At 40.4% G+C, this 22,365-nt stretch overlaps 1 protein-coding gene across 1 annotated transcript in view; it reads left to right on the top strand.

Annotated features, from left to right (window-relative positions):
- Positions 1-22,365, top strand: part of LOC102787874 (protein kinase C-binding protein NELL1-like) — a 299,433-nt gene that overhangs the window by 259,185 nt on the left and 17,883 nt on the right. Inside the window, exon 16 of the mRNA XM_087840916.1 lies at positions 13,476-13,616. Within this exon, the coding sequence (XP_087697042.1) occupies positions 13,476-13,616 (141 nt within the window). The remainder of the gene's footprint in view (positions 1-13,475; positions 13,617-22,365) is intronic.

Here is a 22,365-nt window from a genome sequence, read left to right as displayed (position 1 = left end):
TCATCATTTTAAGTGGGGGAACTTGCACAATCGGTGGCTGACTAAATACTTTTTTGCCCCACTGTATAAAGACAGTAGTAGCTGTAGCTACTGTACCCGAACAGGAAGCGGTAGAAAAAGAAAAAGCTTTGCTCTCATTTGGAACAAATTCTTCTTGCTTTTATTGACTAAGGTGGTTGCTGGATTGTGTGACTTTAGAATTGAGTGCATAAAAATGTTTGTTCTATCTAAAAGGTTTGGGAAGAAGGACTCATCTTTGTATAATAAGGACAGTTCTCTACCTGCAGGTTATAAAAGCCTGGCAGTCTTTTGAATGTTTTTTATGTTTTGTTTTTTTTTGTCACCAGCCTCAGCTGTGTGGGTGTGAAGTTTGCTTCGTCCCAGTTTCGGCCTTTTGAGTCTCTAGCTTTGTGCTACATATTTGTCATGTTCCATCACTAACACTGGCCTGTGTTGTTCTGTGAGCTTAAAGAGTCAGTCCATCTTTAACTTGATTTTTTTGACTTTGTGTTCATGTCCATCCATCCATCTTCATCCGCTTTATCCGGGGCCGGGTCGTGGGGGCAGCAGCCTAAGCAAAGAGGCCCAGACCTCCCTCTCCCCAGCCACCTCCTCCAGCTCATCCGGGGGAACACCAAGGCGTTCCCAGGCCAGCCGAGAGATATAATCTCTCCAGCGTGTCCTGGGTCTGCCCCGGGGCCTCCTCCCGGTGGGACATGCCTGGAACACCTCACCCAGGAGGCGCCCAGGGGGCATCCTTACCAGATGCCCAAACCACCTCAGCTGGCTCCTTTCGATGTGGAGAAGCAGCGGCTCTACTCTGAGCCCCTCCCGGATGGCCGAACTTCTCACCCTATCTCTAAGGGAGATGCCAGCCACCCTTCGGAGGAAGCTCATTTCCGCCGCTTGTATCCGCGATCTCGTCCTTTCGGTCACTACCCACAGCTCGTGGCCATAGGTGAGGGTAGGGACGTAGATCGACCGGTAAATTGAGAGCTTCGCTTTTACACTCAGCTCCCTCTTCACCACGACGGACCGGTGCAGCGTCTGCATTACTGCAGCTGCAGCCCCAATCCGTCTGTCGATCTCCGGCTCCCTTCTCCCATCACTCGCGAACAAGACCCCGAGATACTTGAACTCCTCCACTTGGGGCAGGACCTCATCCCCGACCCGGAGTGGGCACTCCACCCTTTTCCGGCTGAGAACCATGGCCTCAGATTTGGAGGTGCTGATCCTCATTCCCGCTGCTTCACACTCGGCTGCGAACCGCTCCAGTGCGAGCTGGAGGCCCTCACCCGATCACCCATTGGAGAAAAAAAAAAAAAAAAAAAAAAGTGTTCATGTCATTCATCCTTAAATTTTTACAAATGCATTTTGAAATAAAATACCTTCGTCTATGCCCAAATTTCTCTCCTTTATAGAGCCGAAGACTGAAATCAGTGTAGTTTTGATTCACTGCTCCTTCTTCTGGAATTCGTTTGATTACAATTATTATATTAAACCTTGCTGCTTCTGCATCAGGAGATATATTCCAGATTTTATCGCATTTTTAGTCACATTTTTTCTTATAATTTATTCCTCTCACAGCCAAATCTTCAGCTTCAGATCTTCATCTTCAGTGAGTTAACGGCAAACAAAGTCACCACCTGTCTCATTTAAATTATTAACTTATTTTCCAACCCCGTAAATTTGTAGCTAAGGAGGGGAAAAAAAATCATATGATTTCCTGTAATTCTTGGCTCTGAAGATTTGAATCATTGATTTGGTAATCGGCAGTCATTAGCATACAGGACATGTTTTGAAAGGCAATCAGGCAGAAACTAATTAACTCCCCTATTAACAGCATCAAATATCTATCAGTTAATTAACGTGGCAGTGAAGCTTCACAGCCGTGTTCTCCAAGAATGCAATATTATATGCAATATTATACAGTATCTCACAAAAGTGAGTACACCTCTCACATTTTTTTAAATATTTTGTTGTATCTTTTCATGGGACAACAACAACAACAATTTGCTGTCACCTTAAAATAACTCAACATACAGCCATTACTGTCTAAACCGTTGGAAACAAAAGTCAGAACCCCCACCCAAGTGAAAATGTCCAAATTGTGCCCAATGTGTCAATTTTTTGTTAATTCAATTCAATTCAATTTTATTTATATAGCGCCAAATCACAACAACAGTCACCTCAAGGCACTTTATATTGTAAGGTAGACCCTACAATAATGTTTGGCAACAATTATTTTCCAACACTGCCTTAACTTCGTTGGCCATGGAGTTCACTAGAGCTTCACAGGGTGACGCTGCAATCCTCTTCCACTCCTCCATGATGACATCATGGAGCTGGTGGATGTTAGAGTCCTTGCACTCCTCCACCTTCCATTTGAGGATGCCCCACAGATGCTCAATAGGGTTTAAGTCTGGAGACATGCTTGGCCAGTCAAGTACCTTTACTCTCAGTTTATTTAGCAAGGCACTGGTCTTTTTGGAGGTTTGGGGTTGTTATCATGTTGGAGTACTGTCCTTTGGCCCAGTTTCTTCAGAATGTCACAGACAGTGTTGGTCAAGTTACCTGAAAAAGGTAATTCGTTACTTTATTACTTAGTTACTTTTTAAAAATATTTTTTAAACATTTAATATTAACATTGGAGCACGTTTGTGTCTGCCTTTCCAGTATTCAGCTTTCAAGAACTACATCTTACTTGACAAAATCTCCTTTTGTGAAGCAGTGTTTGCAGCGTCTGAGGCTCATTATTATCTCTGAATGCATTTTTTATAAGAGAAATATTCTGAGTTGAAACTCCGGCTGAAGTTGAATCGGCAAACATTTGAAGAAGCTCTTAAAGTCTAAGTGCTGAAAGGCTGTGAAATTAATCTTCCATGTGAAGACACCTTAAATGTAAATGACAAGAGGAGTGAGAAGTGTCGGCTGCAATCTCGCCGTTCAGAATGAGTGAAGTATTTTCTGATCTCCAACATTATATTGTTATTTCAGTTCGGTTTGTTCCTTTAACCCCATTCACCTCTGCGACAGTTTCACAGCCTCAAAACTCAAAGTATATGCTATTGTAAATGATTTTTTTTAAAGATGGAAACAGTGGATGTAGGAAGGAAAGATGAAGATAAAATACTTTCATGTCCTTACAGTGCTGTCTGGGTTGCTGGAGTTTCCCCTAGAAGACTTGCCATAGGCAACGTGTAAGAGGAGTGCAGAGGGTTCTTGTTTTACCTCTGTGCATGACATATTCTCTGTCACTGCATTTCATTCTCAATCTGTCTACCCATCTGTTGAACTCTCTTAGTATCTGTCTCTGTTTCTCATGTACATCTGTCTCTATCTTCTGACTCCACTCCTGACTCGCTCTCTGTTGCCCTCCCCTTCTGTGCAATAACGGTGCTCCACTGACACTCGTCTGTATACTGTAGCTCAATGAGAGGTTGAAAACATCTAAATATAAAGCCAGCGGGAAAAGAGATGATCTTACTGCTGATCTTTTCATCTTCTCCCACGTTGATGTGTTCTTCGGGGCTGCCTGTCTTTCTCCACTGGGCTTACATAGCTGCCACTGATCCACATTTGGACCACTCTGATTTTACTTTCTGAAAGTCTTTACACCAAAGGAGTCAAAAACGTAACAGCCGACCTAGAAATGAACTCCCGCTTCATATATATTCAACTTCATTGTCAAAAATAGCTATTTTGAGTACGTAATGTACTAGAGTATGTTCTGCTGGAACAGAGCTGACAACTTCTGTTGTCACCAGTGTGACTTTATAAGAGAAGCAGCAGAAACAGCCGTGGGTGAAAACCAACCATGCCAGTGTCACTATTCAAGGTTTATGGTCCAATATCTCCTAAACGTTACATTAACCTCTAAACAACACATGAAGATTAGGTTAAATTAGCTAGAACTCAACCCCCGCCATTCATACTGAAGCCTCATTTTGAATAAATCACTGTAATGATTACATGATGAGGACTTTTTCTGGAGTGTTTTCACAAAATTATTGATTCAGACTTAAATGTTATTTAGGAAACAACTTTGGCAATGAATGCTTCATGATCGCCAGACATTGCTGAGCAATCACATTTTGCCTTCGGAACATTTAAAGTCAAAAGATGCTGGCATCTAAGTAAGACAAGTCTGTAGACATGCAGGTAATATATAACTACAGTGATTTTATTTAAATGTGGCTTCTGGGTGTGCTGTAATGAAGTCAGGAAAAAAGAAGTAAAAACTACAATAAATGCAACCATTTCCAAATTGCTGACGTCTGACAGTTAAGAAGTATCAGTATTAGTAGCAGTACAGGACAATGCAAAGTTAGCAAGTTAAACCACTTAACAGTTTAATTGGATGAGTATGCTGACTGGTGAACCTTGCACCCCTGTACACCAGACAGTTCCAGCGGTTGACAGGTTCGATTTTTCCTTAGCGCCTCGCACCCTTTACATAGTGACTTTTAGTTCCTTTGGGTGAAGGTTTCTGGTCACAAAGTGTAGAACAACAAGGTTTAAAATCAGCCTCATTCCAGCAGCCATCACTCAGATGAGCAAATTATAACTTTGTGCCTTCATGGGTGACACCATGCACAAAATCATGATCATTATTAGTGCTTGATTTTGGTATTTTGTGCTATGCTTGTTTATCATCTGTTGTGTATTATGCATGTTAGGTTGGCTGACTCACGACTACAGAACTAATTACCAACGGGTACAAATAAAGTAACCTGAACATGAACTTGTTTAGAAGTGCACACATGGACAGCTGTGAGCACCAAGGATGAGTAGCTGTTGTTATTATGCTATTTCCTGCCTCACCTGGAGTTCCCCTGGAGAGCAGATGTATAGTTGATGCCATTGTAGCGTGGTGTCTGCATGAACGGGGATTACATCGAGCCTTGCAGTCACACTACGTTCACATAATTTATATTACTCAAACCCGCGGGCTTGCAGAATATAAACTACAACACAGCAGTTCTTTAAGTGACAGGCTAAGCTCTTGTGTGGTCAGTCCACTGCTTCCTTAATCCAACATGCTGTTAGCTTTAAGCACCGTTACTGGTCACGGACCATCAGGCAGCAATGAACACAAACTCTGGTTGCCGTCTCTGTCTAAGGACACATTAATGTTAATGCGCCATGTGACATTTTCCATGATGTTGTGTTAGTAGGTTAGTAGGGCTGGAATAGCTGTAATTATGGAAAGCTCAAGAGGCCAGAGGATTCTCTCAAGTGCTTTGGGATTATTTTAACTACAGTATGTTTGGGTTAATTCCAGGTTTTCTATCTGAGCTAAAGTGCTCAGCTCTTCACAATCTGTGTTGTCATAAAGTTCTCATTACTCACGGGGAACATCCACACTGGGCAGAAGTGAACTTGTTTGTATTGTAACAGAAGGAAACAGAAGGAAACATGAAATGCAGTCTGCTCTCTTTTCCTTTTTGTGGCTATAACAAAGATTTATGGGGTATATTTATGTGTGTACTCCAGCATATTGCAACTCATACAAGGTCATCTGTCCACTTCACTTCCACGGACAACGAGAATGGAAGGCTTTCCACACTAAAGCATACTTACACACAACAGCTTCGATATAGCTTTGTAAACTAGTGTACTGAGCATCAGGAAATATTGAGTGTGCGCAAATGAAATCAGGTTTTATTATAGTTAAATTTTAAAAAAAAGGCAGGTGATGGATGGCATGTTAAATGTGTGCTTCCCATAAAAACAACCACAGAGACCTGATTTTTCTTTGTTTGCAATTGCTTCTGTGAGGGAGAAAAGAGTCGAAATTTCTTGGGAATGGAGCGAAGGTCCTAAACTGTAGGACAGGCTAATTCTGAGCTATGGCTAGGATTACATAGTTTAAAAGGTTCTGGTTAAAACCTGCTAAAGGGGATAATTTACCTTCCCTGCTTACTGTCTAAAATCTAAACCTGCACTGACTAGAAATAGCAAAGGATTTGGGCGACAGTTCACACAGAGGTTGTCACGATCCTGGGTCATACGACCCAGTGTTTTGAGTTTTAGTTCTTTTGATGTTTATAGTGTATGTTTAAGCTTATTAGGTTTCATATGTTCATTTGCTTATTAGTTCCCCCTTGTGTTTTCAACCCCTGTGAAGTCTCCCTTGCCCTTCGTGTGTTTCATGTCTGTGTGTCTTATGTTGTCATGTCTGCGTCTCATTATATTTCCTGTTTTATTTTGAAGGGGTCCTGTGTTCTTATGTTCAATGTTTTTAGTGTTATTCTCTCCTTGTGACGTTGTTATGTTCATGTGTGTCAGCTGTTTCTCCATGTGTTCCCAATTCTTCATTATCCTTCTGTGTGTATTTAGTCCATGTGCTTTCAGTCATTCTTTGTCAGGTCGTCTGCTCATCCATGTCACAACTTCAGGTATCCATGTCAGTTCACCATGTTTAAGCTTTTTTCATGTTTAGTTTTAGGTCACCCAGTTTAGGTTATTGTTTAGTTTCACCAATGGGCTTTTGTTTGTACCTTTTTTGCTAGCCTCAATAAACGGCTTGTTTTTTGTTAAATCCACGCCACGTTCAGTTTTTGGTCTGCGTTTGAGTCCTCTTTTGCAAACACATACAACAGAGGTAATATGTCTGTGAATGCCTTGGAGACAAATATGATGAGCTGGAGATATTTGGTAAAATATTATCTATTACAGATTGTGTGTTTGTCTTAAGTCAAATGTTTGTTTTCTATGGGATTTTATTTATTTATTTATTGCCAGTAAACCTCTCAAGGAACTCTCAAGCAAAGCCAGCCAAGTTTGAGGTGATGCTGTCTTTTCACTCACAGATATAGATCCAGTTGCTGAATAAAGAGGTTCTTACCAAAATTTGGACCTGCTCTAGAACATACATTTAAAGAGACAGAAGCTATCAGAGGTTAACGCTTGGTGGGCCTTAAAGTTTTCAGGAAAGTCCTTCAACCACTTTGGCAGAGTTCATTTCAAAGCTGCCTATTTGTGCTGCCTGTGAGGGCTTCTTTTGTATTTGCCATATAAACAAACTAGGGAGTAAAATAGATCACAAAGAATGATCCAAAAACTAGCAAAATCAAATCAGTAAGAGAAAACCAAAGGCAGGGCAGCCAGGGGAATGAAGAAACACAAACTACATATACACACCAGGGAGGGGGATAATGAGACATGAGTGAACTGAGTAAAAACAATCACATAGGTGGGAAAGGGAACACAGGGAAGTTAAACACAAAAAAGAACAACAACATAGAAAAAAAACAGAAAGCCACATGATGAAATATTCTTAGCAGGACATAAGGCCCCGGGGCAGACCCAGGACACGCTGGAGAAATTATAATTCTCGGCTGGCCTGGGAACGCCTTGGTGTTCCCTCGAACAAGCTGGGGCGGTGGCCGGGGAGAGGGAGGTCTAAGCTTCTCTGCTTAGGCTGCAGCCCCCACAACCCGGACCCAGATAAGCGGAAGATGGATGGATAAATGGATGGAACAGCTTAAGGAGATTTTGTCCTCAAGAGAACCAAATACAAATTTACAAAAGTATAGCCTGTCCTCATCCAGCCAAAATTGTACATTTGTCACTGACAATAATAAAAATATTGGAGGCTGCCTATGCTGCCCCTCAGCCACCTGTCAGCTACACCTCGAATATCGATTTCAAAATCCTGTTTTTGAGTTGTCGTATTCAGAAACTCGGGTGTCCACACCCAAGTGTGACGTTGCCTGTAAAAAATAACGCTCACATTTCTCCCATGCTGCAACAAGGGGAAAATCATTTTTACAGTCATTTTTAAATGTGAAGATGTTGAAAACAGTGAAATTACAAATCTGATAACAAAATAAAAAATAAAGTACATTTCAAATTGACCTTGCCTGTACTCTAGTGTCTGAATTTGATAATTGTACTTACCATAAAAGTGTTGATATTGTATTTTTTCATTTGGAATAATTTCATAATCCAATCTAATAATAATTAAATCATTCCACATGACAATATATATAACAGAGATGACCGAAAAAAATATGCAGTCTAGATGGGTAGTGGTCAGTTGGTGATCATTTTGTTCATTCTTCCTGTTTCCTGGAATTAAAAACACACACACACAATAATAGTGTCCTAACACACATGCTTTTGAAAAGGTGATGATGGCAGTAAAGCTTTTATCCCATTGTTGCTGTTCTTCTTGTGTCCTCCTCATTCTTCCCACCTTGATGTTGAGAGTCTGTTTACAACAACAATGTCAAATATGGAAATAATGAGCTTAGTGCATATCGTGAAAACCAAAGCCCTACACATTTGAGGAGTTTGCGTGTGTTGGGTTGCATGAATTGAATTAGAGGTACTTGTTCTTTTTTGACAAGCCTCATAGTAATTTGCCAGGATATGATGCCTACACTAAAGACGTCAAAATACAGGCCAAGCTTTGTAGATAACAGGAAATGAAAGAAAAAGCTTATTCCTTCATTTAATTGAAAATAAACTTCCTTAGTTCCTTAGTTACATCAGTGAATTCAAGTTGGGCTGCCGAAAGAGACAGTGACAGGAGAAAACTGAAACATTACAGAGAGAAGGAGAAACAACATATAAAATATTCAACTTGGCGACAGTGAGACATCTAGAGACACATTCAGTCTCAAAAATGTGTTATTTTGCAGAATACGTGATCGGCTGTGAGTGACAGGCAGTGGGTTTTACACGCCGTGTGACTCTGTTATCGTAGCAAGGTCATTGTAGGAACGAGCCTCACCAAGAAATGTGTTCGGCAAGTGCAGTGAGGCCTGAGCAGAGAGGTTGGGGCACTGTGTTTCATTGCTCAGCCAAAAAAAACACAAGTTTAAAACATATTAAACACTCGATTGTTCCTGATGACACTTTTCCCAGGTTTTATGTCTACAAACAAACGGTGATGAAACTACCATCCTTTCTCCCAACTATGGGTGATAAACTAGGAAACCTCACATATAACCTGCTTCCTCCTAGCTCATAGTATGTTTTTTTTTTTGTTTTGTTTTTTTTAAATTAAAACCAATCATATTGTCACCGAGCTTGATGCAATGGCCATTTTTCCCGACTCGAATTTCCCGAATTTGTCATGTAACTGAAGCAGATTGTGATCAGTGCCTTTGTTCTTGCACAATACCTCAATTAGGAGTTGAGAGCATGTGATTTGACCTTGATCAAATCACCACCGCTGTGCATGTAATACGAAATCTGACTCTGCTCTTCTCAGAGAGAAAGCCCAGTGTAGATAACCTCTTGAAGAGACTTTTAAAACTGTAGAAATATTTGTCCCTACTGGTAACAATGTGAGGTTTTTGTCATCTTCTTTTGTTTTTTTCTGTATTTTATTCTACTGAAAAACCTTGGGTCTTGACATTGATATGCATATTTGCCAACTTACCAAGAAGCAGGATATTGCACCCTGACACATTGCAATTATAAGTCAACCCACATGACCTGATGGATTCTCTCCCAGTGCTCCAGTGCTAGAAACTACAAGACAATCCAATGTATATGGGCTGCTTTGATGACATAAATGGGATCGCTCCACTATACAGTGCAGGTGGTTTGTTGTTGTGGCTGATCTGTGAATAGAGTAGATGGATGACGAGTATTGCTTTAGTGTCCAAACTACACTGCATACTGTACCAAAGCAATCAGTCAGCCATATCTGCTTATTTGCACTCTTTTGCATACCATCAGTTCTCCTAGCAACATTGCTATCAGTGCAGAATATTTAAGAAACTTTTTCAGACTTTTCTTCCTCTTCTAGCAACGGATGTCAGCTTTCGTCAAATAAAATCTTTGCCTTGTAGCCTGCAACGACCACTACCAGATTGTGGTCTGCCCATTGAAAATCACTGACCTATTCAGTGCATAGCTCACTGATGCAGCACAGTCAGAAGTGACACTTTCTTCTGTGTCACTTCTGACTGTGCTCCCTGTGTGCTGCAGCACTTTGGATTCCAAACAAAACACTGAGTTAAATTTAAACTTTATAGCCATAGCCAGTGAACGTCACAGATGATACTTTACAAAATCCATGTCGGGAGGAGGTGAGGGTTGATGGGAAGGTCAACAACTTTGGACAGCGATGCATTCACTTATTCAAGGTGTTTCTTTTAACCATGATAATTACATAACCTAAACAGTGTGTTTATTATAAAATCAAGTGCAGCTCTTCAAGGGAAGAGAGAAAACCACAACATCCACTAAAGCAGTTTCTGTCACTGTTGATGTGTAACTCACAAGTATTCATTGCATTACCAAATTTCAAGTACAAACTATGTCATAACTATGTACAAACTACTTTTCTTGCACCATATGGACTTTCATTCTGCTTGTTGCTGTGCGGTCCTAAAATACATCATTCTTAAACCATACAATCAATATCTGTATAAATACTTACCCTGCAGAGAAACTCAAACTAGGTGGCATAATACTGTTTGAGACTGACATGTTTCTATGCTCCGTTTCCAAAACAAGATGAAAAAATACAGTTAGGTATCATATTTTTTTGTAACCTTGTGAAGAAAATGAGCTTTTTGTTATTCAAATGCATTTTTAAATTTAAATAGACAATAACTATGGGAATTGGGAACATTTCTAGCCAAAGATGGAATAAAAAAGACTCACAGTGTAACTGGAAGTATTTTTTGTTGCGTGGAAAGACATTTTGAAATACGTTCTTTGTCATCAATTATGGAGCAATATGTTGGTAAGCAATGCTGGATTACTGTTATTAAGAAAGCAGGCAGCACTCTTGCCTGTTATTTGTGTACTCTAGATTTTTCATAGAGGGTATTATCTTTTCAAATCCTTTTCCATTACGAAGATAAGCATGTTTACTGATGCAAAACAAAAAAGGCTATTCCATGAGTTCCAGTATTAATGATACAGAATAGTGAGTTCTAAACTATATATGTGAGTATTTAGCATAAATGGATTTCAAATCTTTCTGTGATGCTAATACACACTTTCTTTCCAGTGTTTTTCCAAGGGCCTTTAATTTGAAAATTAACTGTCTGTTTTAATCAGTGTGGCTGTGCATGTGTATAAGCAAATGATATGAGTGTTTGGGTGGCTCTGCGTGGATTTTGTTTTTTATGGCTTTCAGTGAAAAATGGAAAATGGAAACAATACAAATCGGACAAATGATTATACTCTGACTAACCAAAGCAAGGTCTTAAACTATATCTGTCTACAGTAAATAAAAATATGACATTCTTTTAAAAATTCCCCTCTGGATCCAAAAACAATGTGCATAATTATGAAGCAGTTACCTAGTTTTGACAACACACAGTCGTTGAGCATATGCCCCCTCGTGCACTTGCACAGTGCTGCTCTTTTGTTGGAGGAGTCTGCTTCTCTCAGCCACCAGTCACTTCTAATATTGGGTTGTTTAAGTGAGATGTCAGAGAGGGAATCTTTTCGTGTAACTTTGACCAGATCTTTGACCTGAGAGGCGGGCAGAGGGCAACCCTCCCAGCAGCTGTCACATCTTATTACCTACAGCGCACCAGGCTACAGTGTTGAGCTCTCCTTGTGTTTATACACCAGTAAATATGTGTGTGGTTTAAAGTCCTGGGCAAGGTATGTACTTTCACAACAGGGCTGTAGCAGTGCAAACATGACCGTTGTTTAAATACCAAATCAATTTTTTTTAATACCGTTTTTCTTGTTACAGCATGTTAACTATTAACCTTAAGCATGGTGGGATTGGTGGCATTTCAGCATACTGAAGTCAACAATGCTATAAAAAAAAATCATCATAGGCAAGATGTCACTTCACAGTGTAACTGTGTCAGGCAGATAGATCCACTGCAGATGGCAACACCCCGACAAGAGCTGCAGTTTAGCAATCTACAATTTGCCTAAACATTACAATTTTTCCATAGTCAAACTCACTCGAATCCTTACACATGCCCATTTTTCCTGGTTCTAACACATCAACTCTAAGGACTAAATGTTCATGTGATTCCTAAAATATCCCACCTACTAAAAGGAGCCAAGAGATAATTAGTTATTCAGTTCCCGTCAGTGGTCATAACGGTATGCCTGACTGGTGTAATGTATTATGGAACGATCTGGAGGCCTAACAAATTGAACACAATATTTTTCATGATATTTCTTCATCCAAGCCATCCTGCTAAAAAGGTTCACACACCTTTGTTAATATGATTTCTATAGAAGCTTAAAATATGACAAAATTGCTGTATCTCGGTTTTAGTACATACATGAACAATGGATTGCCCTGTCACTGGCACTCTTATATGGAGCAAAACTGTTTGCACTTTGCGCTTCCCTTTAATCACAGGCTTAATCTGCAACACTATCAGGCTGAACAAGACAAAGCCCAGCAAATTTCAGAAAGTGTGGATATTGACTTATTTTGATCATATCACCCTACACCAGTGGTTCTTAACCTTTTTGGAGGTACCGAACCCCACCATTTTCATATGCACATTCACTGAACCCCTCTTTAGTGAAAAATAAAATAAGATTTTTTTCAAATTCAAGACATATATATGTTTTTTACTGGTGCACAAAATGAGCCGTGCATGTCACGGCGGAGGTTCTGCCGAACCCCTGAGATCGACTCACCGAACCCCTAGGGTTCGATCGAACCCAGGTTAAGAACCACTGCCCTACACCAACAAGTCATGCATGGAGCTGCACTGATACATTGACATGCAAGAAACAAAATCCAAGTTTACAGTCAAGCAAGAGCTGCAAGATGAAGCACTGTATATTTGCCACTTACTTCTATTACAAGCCACTTTTCTGTCACATGCACTACACAGGCAAGTTGCTAAGGAAGTAGAGCTGCTGCTCAGTCCCCGGCTCCTCCACATGCAGGGCCTCAGGTTCTTTTCTAAAGATATGTTTCTCTTTTTTCAAGAAATATTGCCAACTGTAATTATCGTCATGTACTGGTAAATCATTTGAGTTGTCACATAGTGTGTACCTCCTCGAGTCAACTGTATATCACTGCTGGACTTGGGAAGATATTTAGGTTGTTAATTTTTACAGTGCAGTGCTCGCACCATAAATAATGGATCAGAGAGATGTACTCTCCCAGGAAGGTGCAAAGACCTAACACCTCTGGGGTGAGCCTCTGTATGCATGCTGCACACCAGAGACAAAGTGTGAATGAGCAAGGAGAAGAAATAGAAAGGGGGAAAAAAAGGGGCGCTACTGGAAACAACTCTGCAGCCAAATGGTGTGATTTCTAAGAGACTTTGATCCCTGCTGCGGCAAACAAGCTGGAGATGTGTTTGGCTGTCTAATGTGGGCATCCGCTGACCCAGCTCTGCTGTCGCGGCAGTGGTTTTGTTCTGATTGGCTGAACCGCCCCAGATCAAAGAACAGGCAGAACATCAAATGACACAAAATGAGCTGAAGTTTCAGGTTCGCGCTTGTTGCCAGGAAAATGTTTTGACTGACAGTGATGTTGCTGCGTGTGTTCGTGTCCTCAGATATTGACGAGTGTGCAGAGGGCCTGATTGAGTGCCACAACCACTCCCGCTGTGTCAACCTGCCTGGCTGGTACCACTGTGAATGCAGAAGTGGTTTCCATGACAATGGCTCCTACCTGCTCGACGGGAGCTCCTGCATCGGTGAGCATACACTGAATTGAAACTTATCACTACTGGAAACATCACCTCCTCAGCTTCTGTGTGCCCGCCACCTAGCAGCTGTAGACTCGTCTCTTTTTCTCTGTCTAATTATACTGTTACTTTCTATCTTCCATCTCTAAACCTAAGCACAGAATGTGATGTTGTGTATTGGTTTAGCACATTTGTGTTTGATTTAACATGCCCTCTATGGGACAACCAGTCTAATTAAAGGTCTTGTCACCTTTAGAGTTCGAGATCCAACCGCTTGGTGTGAGCTATTCATGGGAACACATGTCGGCCTTGTGCCATTGTTATAGTTTTTGTGTTGGGGGAATTTCACCAGCCAATAACAAGAAACCGTATTGGCATTTTTTGTGCTATTTGCTTTTCCCATGGCTGAACAAAAACCAAAGTTTATTTTTCCTAAATTTTGACTGGTCAGGTGTGACTCACACTTTGGTTACATAGGTTACTGTGAGGCTATTTTATGTAGAAGGTTGCTTTGAGCTAGTGTTTAGCAGATTTACACTACATTGCCAAAAGCATTTGCTCATCTGCCTTCATATGTATATGACTTGACTGACATTCCATTCTTAATCCATAGGGTTTAGGAGGTTTAGGAGTGTCTTTATGGGAATTTTTGACCGTTCTTCCAGAAGCAGATTTATGAGGTCAGTCACTGATGTTGGACGAGAAGGCCTGGCTCACAGTCTCTGCTTTAATTTATCCCAAAGGTTTTCTGTTGGGTTGAGGACAGGACTCTGTGCAGGCCAGTCAAGTTCTTCCACACCAAACTTGGTCTGTGTCTTTATGGAGCTTGCTTTGTGCACTGGTGCACATGTTAGAACAGGACAGGGCCATCCCCAAACTGTTCCCGCAAAGTGGGGAGCATGAAATTGTCAAAAATATCTTGGTATGCTGAAGCATTAAGAGTTCTTTTCACTGGAAGGGGCTGAGAACAACTACTTAAAAAAGAAACATACCACAATTTCCCCCCCTATCAATCACCAAATTTTAGATTTTACACAGTGCAGTCAGACAAGGACCTCATCTATCAGATGAGGCATCCTATCACAATACCACACTGAAATTTACTGGGCTCCTGAGAGGGACCAATTCTTTCACACATGTTTTTAGAAGCAGTCTGCATGCCTAGTTGCTTAATTTTATACACCTGTGCCCATGGAAGTGACTGGAACACATAAATTCAATGATTTGGATGGCTGACTGAAGACTTTTGGCAATATAATGTAGCTAATGTTTAATTTGATTAAGATCACATTTGTTAATAGCAACAGAACTTGAGTAAACAGTAGCTGCTCGCTGATTCCTGATCCTGTGACATCAGTGCCTCATTTTATGTTTATTTCCCACATTCTTCCTTTACAAGAACAGAAGCTCAGATAAAAATTTCTCAAAAAATTCAAGCCATTGCTTTGCTTTTTTCTTTTCTTTTTTTTTTTTTGCCCATGCACCATTGCAGAGTGTAATAGGTGTAGCGAACAGGATCGCTTGGCTGAGTGAAATGCTTTTGCCTTGATTTAACCTTTAAATCATATTGCAACATCAGCAGTCTGGTGTTGATTTATTTACTTGAAGAAGAGAGGCACGATTTCAGTAGATTCCCTTCCAAGAGAGTGAGTTTCACTTCAACTCAGTTCTGAAGGAAAGCGATAAGAGAGATGTACCAGAAATGTCAGACTTCAACCAACAACAGCTTTGCAGCACATTAACACACAGACTGAACACCCACCTCATATTGCCACACTACAAATGTTTTGCCATTATGATGTCCTATTTGCTCATTCAATTAGTGATTAAATCTTTTCATGCACAGTGACTTACAGGTCAGCACAACCACCTACTGCAAATATAATTCATGTTGGTCTCCAAAATACAAATAAAAACTTGTAGTATCTCAAATCCAGTTTTTCAGGTTTTTGCAGTTTTGTATACTTTTGCCAGGTATTTAGACAGTGGAGTGAAAGTGTTATTTCCCTCAGTGGTAATATTAAAGGAAAAAAATGACTACAGCTATCTGCTTGGTATCAAAAATACAGCCCATATAATCTTGCAGCTCTGAAATGATGGTGGCTTGGTTCTACATGGATATTGGCAGCTGCAGAGAGCTTACATCAGCTGCTGTGGATCGTGATGGTTTCAGTTGTTGTGAATAAAGCATCAGGAACTGCTGTAGAAAATCCTTCTTGCAATATAATCCACTTCTCCACTCTGGTTCTTAATTTCAACACATTCCACAAAGCTCCTTCCCTAAGTGCACCGCTTTTTTTGGGGTCATAGTTTTTCTTGTACTTCTATCAGAAGAAGTAGTATTTATTTGATCAAGTGTCTAGTGGCACAACAAGAAAACACTGTGTAATGAGATGTCTTTATGATAATACGATGCATAAATATGGTTGATTGCCTTCATCTAATGGTCTTTAGTTACTCTGATGTGCACATTCAGTCATGAGTCTTCAAGCAAGTCTAACTGGATGTTAACTTTCTTGTGTTCTGAGGCTTTATGACTGGAAATTTGGCGTATGCAGTGGTGTGATTAGTGAAAGCACTTGTGTTGCTTTCTAGGCTTCATAAATGTGGATGGTACGTGTCTGATGCGTTTGAGTGCATGTTGGAGAGATAGTATATCCGCCACCTTTTCTCCGCCCAATTTACAGTATTAGGCTGGAAGCCGGCAGGGGAAATAAGTACAAATGACATTTTAACAGGATTTTCCCCCTTCCACAATATCCCTCCAACAGCCCTTCATGAGTCAACCGAACATAAAGTAGCATTTTGTAATAAGAAAGCCAGCTCGAAGCAGGGAGCAGCAATACTAGTCAGTTAACCACGTCGTTGGCTCTGTGTTTGCCAAGAGCGTGTCACCACCGCACAGGGTGAAACAGTTACTCCTCGTCATTATTTTTTTACAGAATATCCAACAGATTAACAATAAAGGTTTGTGGGAGCAACAGTGTGGAGATGGAAAACTTCAAAGACTTTTGATGAACCAGCACCCTCCCTAAATGAATATCTATGAGATATGATTGCTTTCATATTTTCGTACACAGAACTGCTTCTATGTGGATAGCTTCTCATTCACTTGTTTTTTGTTTTTCTTTTCATTAGCCACTGAGATCTATGCATAAAATGCCAAATCCTGTCCTTTTACTGATATTGGGTTAAGGAGGTGGGAGTAGGAAAACACTTGGAAAACACTTCAGAGCTCAATGGGGGGAACAAACACTCATGATATCTAAACTGACATGGATCGAGTAATGTGATAGGAACAAAGGGATGCTACATTGTTTGATGGAAATGGAAATGATCAACAGAGGGCGGAATTCAAAGACATCCCAAAAATCAAAATGAAAAAATGGTGCAACCCTTTCATGTCTGTCACATGTGCTCAGGGTGAGCCTGCTCTCATCTGTGAGAAACACAGGTCGCCAGCAGTGGACCTGTGCTAATTCTGATATTCTACGGCAAATGCCAGTCGGGCTCCACGGTGGCAGGCAGTGAGCACAGGGCCCACTAGAGGACGTTGGGCCCTCAGGCCACCCTCATGCCACCAGTACTGACACTCACCCTAGCCAAACAAAACAGTCAGGAAACATGTGGAGGGAAAAATGTCAGAGGTGTTCCCTACCCTGCACCCTTGCAGCCATGCAGGAGATGGCTAGGGACAAGAATTAGAGACTCTTTGTACAAATGTAAGTAATTGCATATAGCAAAGAGGTTAGGACACACAAATCGAAAACTCAAATAGCTTCATTTTAACATATTACTTTAAAATAAACTGGAATAGGTTCCGGTTATGTGGTGGCAAAAATAACTCAAGTGGTAATCAGTCGGAAATATTCTGTGTTTTGGCAAAAAAGGAAATTAGGGAATTATACAGTGTTGGTGGATGTGTGCCCTGTATGAAAAGGACGTGTCACTTTTTTTAATATATATGTTTTGTTGTAACGTTGGCATTAATTTCTGTCTTTGAACGTAGAGCAAATGACTCAGCTGCTCTGAGGGCATCCTGCTGTGTGACACATGGATCTACAAGAGTGTTTTATTTGTGAAGCCACTAAGTGCACTCTGCCTCAGTTTGGGCGTGAGAGGGCCATTAATCAGCTGTCACACAGGCGCTTCAAACACATCCGCATAGTCTGCCTTCCTCTCTCCGTCATATTGTGTTTTCTCACGATAGATTTCACTGCATTCTTAGTTCTGTGTGTTGGCTTGGCTACACCACGTCGCGATGCCCCAGGCAAAACACTGTATAGTGTTGCATTGTGCCACGCAACTCTGCTGTGGTGAGGCTGTGACTGAAAGCTGCATGGGCTGCGTTTTGACAGTCGTTCATTACGCCTAATGCTTTAGGGGGAGACAGGTGGCTTTAATAAACAGATTGTGAATAAAGATGAGGATAATACCGCATAAACTCGCACTGTCTCCCTGCAAGACAGGGTTTCTGCATCATTTTCCCTCTCTCTGTGGTGTACGTGACCTTTTCCATATGGACTGCCTGGAGACATACCAAAGAAAAATAGTGTAAATACTAAAATACCCAAGCTTTCTGAAGCTCTATAATTACCAGCATCTGTCAGAGGGATTTAGTAATTTGTGCGCTTGTTGTAAATGTGTGTTATCATGTACATACGCAGGATTAGTGCTTTCATGTGTAACAGCACATTTAACTGCAAGTGTAAGTTCTACATGTGATTGGCTGTGCTCAGATGGTTACTCTAAAGGGCTATTTGTATTTAGTCGTCTTTCGTAGGCCACATGTGAGGGCAGGCTTCATCTGTGAGCAGCAGCTTGTGGCTGAATGTGGCGAATGTAGCATGAAGAGCATTAATCCTCCACCAGCAGAGGTACAGTGAGTCTGACTGGCTGATGGGGATTTCATTTAGCGTATGCAAATAGTCTGTTGCTGGCACAATAAATTCCCGACTGCGCCGCTTTCTGATCTCTATCTCTCTGTATCGTGCAAACTTGATACTGCAACCAATTAGAGCGCTATACATTAAGCAGTGTCACCATTGTTGGGGATGATTTGGCAACAGGCACTGGCCAAGATTCATGTATCCACACAAAGCAGGTCTGCCTGCTGGGTACCACTCATCATTTTCCACCAGCAGTAACATAAATATATGTTGCATGGTGTTAACAGTCTGAGCAACTTGTGCCAGAGGTGCTAAAAATGTCAGTGTAACACTCCAAAGGTACAAGTCATGTGTTTTTGTTGCTTTAGTGTGTCCTTTGATAACATTACAGTCTTATAGCAAGTTAATATTAGCTTGTAAGCACTGATTGAGGTAGCAATAAATCGCCTTACATTTGTTTGGCTGTGTTTTTCACTCACAATTCATAAAGCAGTACAAACTTTACAGCTGCCCCTGATCAGCTGTGTTATTTAAGATGCACTCTGGCACTCACTACAAACACCTTTTCAATTCAATTTAATGTAATTTTATTTATACAATGCCAAATCACAGCAACAGTTGCCTCAAGGTGCATTATACTGTAAAGTAAAGACCCTACAATAATACAGAAAAACCCCAACAATCAGAATAGAATAGAATAGAATAGAATTCAACTTTATTGTCATTGCACATGCACAGGTACAGGGCAACAAAATGCAGTTTGCATCCATCCAGAAGTGCTTTAGCCATGATATAGATATATTACAATATATATTAGCAATAATATAGATATGTAAGTATATTACAGAAATGGGTCTATTATGGTATGTTATAATGTACACGGTATGAAGTATGTTATGAATATTCTATAACTATAAGTATGTACAGGCTGTAGTGAGTACAAGCTATGTACAGGCTATGAACAGGATATAAATATGAAATAAAAAACTATACAGAAATCTGAGATATACAGTTATACAGAAATGTGAACTATGCAAGTTATAAACAGTTGTAGGATTAAAAATTATCGTATGTACAGAATGATTATTTACACAGAACTATACAGTAGTGCAGTTAAGATAAGTGAGATATGTGGATAATTTCTACAGAGGCTATATAAAGTGCTAGTGGTTGTGAGTGGTGGTTCAGTCCATGTTATTATTGTGTGTTTGAGGGTACAGTTGTCCAGTAAATCCCCTATGAGCAAGCCCTTGCAAACAGTGGGAAGGAAAAACTCCCTTTTCACAGGAAGAAACCTCTGGCAGAACCTGGCTTAGGACCATTTGGAGGCAAGGAGAGAGAGAGAGACACTTTACCATCTAACTGTACTTTTGTGAGTATGTACAAAGCTATAGCTCAATAAAGGGATCTTTACTGCAGTCAGCTTCTTAATATCTGTGCTTTAAAAACTCCCCATTCGTCTGTGTCTTGGTGTTATTAAAGACATGTCTAAAACTGTGCACATGCCTTCTTGTTTGAACCATGATGTTGATGTCTGTTATTGATTTGGGGGAAATGGGAATAGTTAAAGGCCTAGCGAGCCATGTGAAATATTCACGTGGGACATTTTCTTTCTTACATTTTCTGTACATGTAATTCCTATGAAGCAAAAGAAAAACCTGAGATTTTCTAAATGCTTAGTTTTACACAGTTTTTTCTACTCTTGTGATGTCAGTGGGGGTAAAAATTTGCTATGATGGTCATCTCAAGCACACAGTTCTGGATATGGAATAGAAACCACCTTTCTTTTTGTGAGAAAAGTCATAGTCAGATGGTTACTATCGAGACAGAACAAAAAAAAATGGGTTTTATAGACCAGAAAATAGTTAAAGTAAAGCAAGTAAGATGTAAGAATCTGTACATTAAGTGGACTGGTACTTATAGAAATGTTTGTTCTACTGTAGTTGAGCATTTAAACCACTTTTTTACTACAAGCCGCATTCATACAGTACTTTGGTCTATGCCTTTAAGTATTTTCTGATTTTCACACTCAGGCACAATTTGGAGTTTGGGATCTCACTCAAGGACACTGAAGTTCAAATCGCTGCCCTTCCAATTGGTAGACAGCCTGCTCTACCTTCTGAGCCACAGCCGTTACATTGTGAAATGTTGGATGTTGTGTATGATAACATGCTTCCCTACCACTGATGCGTCAATTGGATTTGAGGCCGGAGTACCCCACTCTAAAGATGTGTTAGTAGTTAGTTTTATGCCAGATGTGACAGGAGCCAAACTTTACAAAAAGTTCCAAAAACCTTTATTTGAAACTAGTATTTGGGAATCAAGATGTGTTTTTTTTTTTTTAGCAAATGGGAGACAAGCTTTTGTGCTCTTTTTGGTCAGCGGTGGTTTTTACTCTCCCAGGGGTGCCGTTTTTGCCCAGTCTCTTTCTTGTGGCTTTTTTTTTTTCAGATAGGTTCCAGGTGTGTTTGGATAGCTTTTTTCTCTCAAAATTTCTCTCAAATAATAAAATAATCATTTAAAAACTGTATTTTGTGTTTACCTGTGTTATCTTTGTCTAATATTACAATACTCCAAAAGTTGATTCTGTTCATCTGGACGTAGCGTTTTCTGGGAGAAACGTTTCGTCACTCATCCAAGTGACTTCTTCAGTCTCAGCTGACTGCAGGTTTCCCCAATCTTATAAACAGTACATTTGCATAATGACTGCAACCAGCCCACTGAAGGAACAATGGGCTGTGAGGTCAGTTCCTTAATCATAATTATGCAAATTCTCATGACCATTGATCAACAACCACTGACCAAAACCCACTGATCAAAGACCACTGATCAATGGCCATGAGTACCATTCACAGAGAGTTGGGGAATGGCTGCAATCACAGCCCATTGTTCCTTCAGTGGGCTGGTTTCAGTCATTATGCAAATGTACTGTTTATAAGATTGGGGAAACCTGCAGTCAGCTGAGACTGAAGAAGTCACTTGGATGAGTGTCGAAACGTTTCTCCCAGAAAACGCTACGTCCAGATGAACAGAATCAACTTTTGGAGATTTATTTTCCTGGATGATTGAGAATGCGTCAAGAAATATTACAATACGTTTGATGATCTGAAACATACACAGGTGACAAAAGATAACAAAACAATAAAAAAAATAAGATCAGCAAAGGGGCAAGTACTTTTCACAGTACTGTATACAAATTAAAAAACAAAGCTGAGGCAGTGTAATCATGCAGAGCTCAGTCTGGCATGTCCAAAAATCATCTGATGGAAATGTGAACAGTAAGAATCAGGAAGGAAACATGGTGATGTGGAAATCAGTCTTCTTAACCGTGCTGACAGTCATCACTCACCTTGAGTCGAATGTAAATTGACCTGTTGACTATTTTCCTCCCAGTGGGAGTACAATGCTTCAGTATACAGTAAATCAGGAATTTAACTATTTATAATGTAGTTTTAAATTTTTTTTCTGCTTTTACAATTTGCTCCTGTAACACTGCTAGCATGCGGCCAGTACCGAATGAATGTGATTGATGACTTCAGGCAGCAGGCTCTAGCAGGGAAGAGGAAAAAAACTAACTGCTGTTAAAAGAAAATTGTTTTTTCCCTTTTTCTCCGATTACTTCACATTTAGTGGGGATAAAGTGAGTTAAATTATAGGGCTTGGTAATAGTTATGGACAGGCATTTGGCACCTTCCTTCCTGTGCCATGCTGATAAAAAAGAGCAGAGAAAAATGCCATCTGCTCTCTCTGTTATGATTAGTTTGTTTGATCTCAAGTGGGTAAAAGTGGGAAAGAAGCTGACTGAGCAGATCCTTTGATGATTCGGCCAAATCGGCTAAGAGAATATAAACGAAGTAGCTAAAGCTATG

This window comes from Neolamprologus brichardi, chromosome 1, assembly GCF_056152115.1.
Source record: "Neolamprologus brichardi isolate AB-2024 chromosome 1, ASM5615211v1, whole genome shotgun sequence".
Lineage (NCBI taxonomy): Eukaryota > Metazoa > Chordata > Actinopteri > Cichliformes > Cichlidae > Neolamprologus > Neolamprologus brichardi.
The sequence above is the reverse complement of the archived record's forward strand: the minus strand, read 5'-3'. Positions and strand labels throughout refer to the sequence as shown.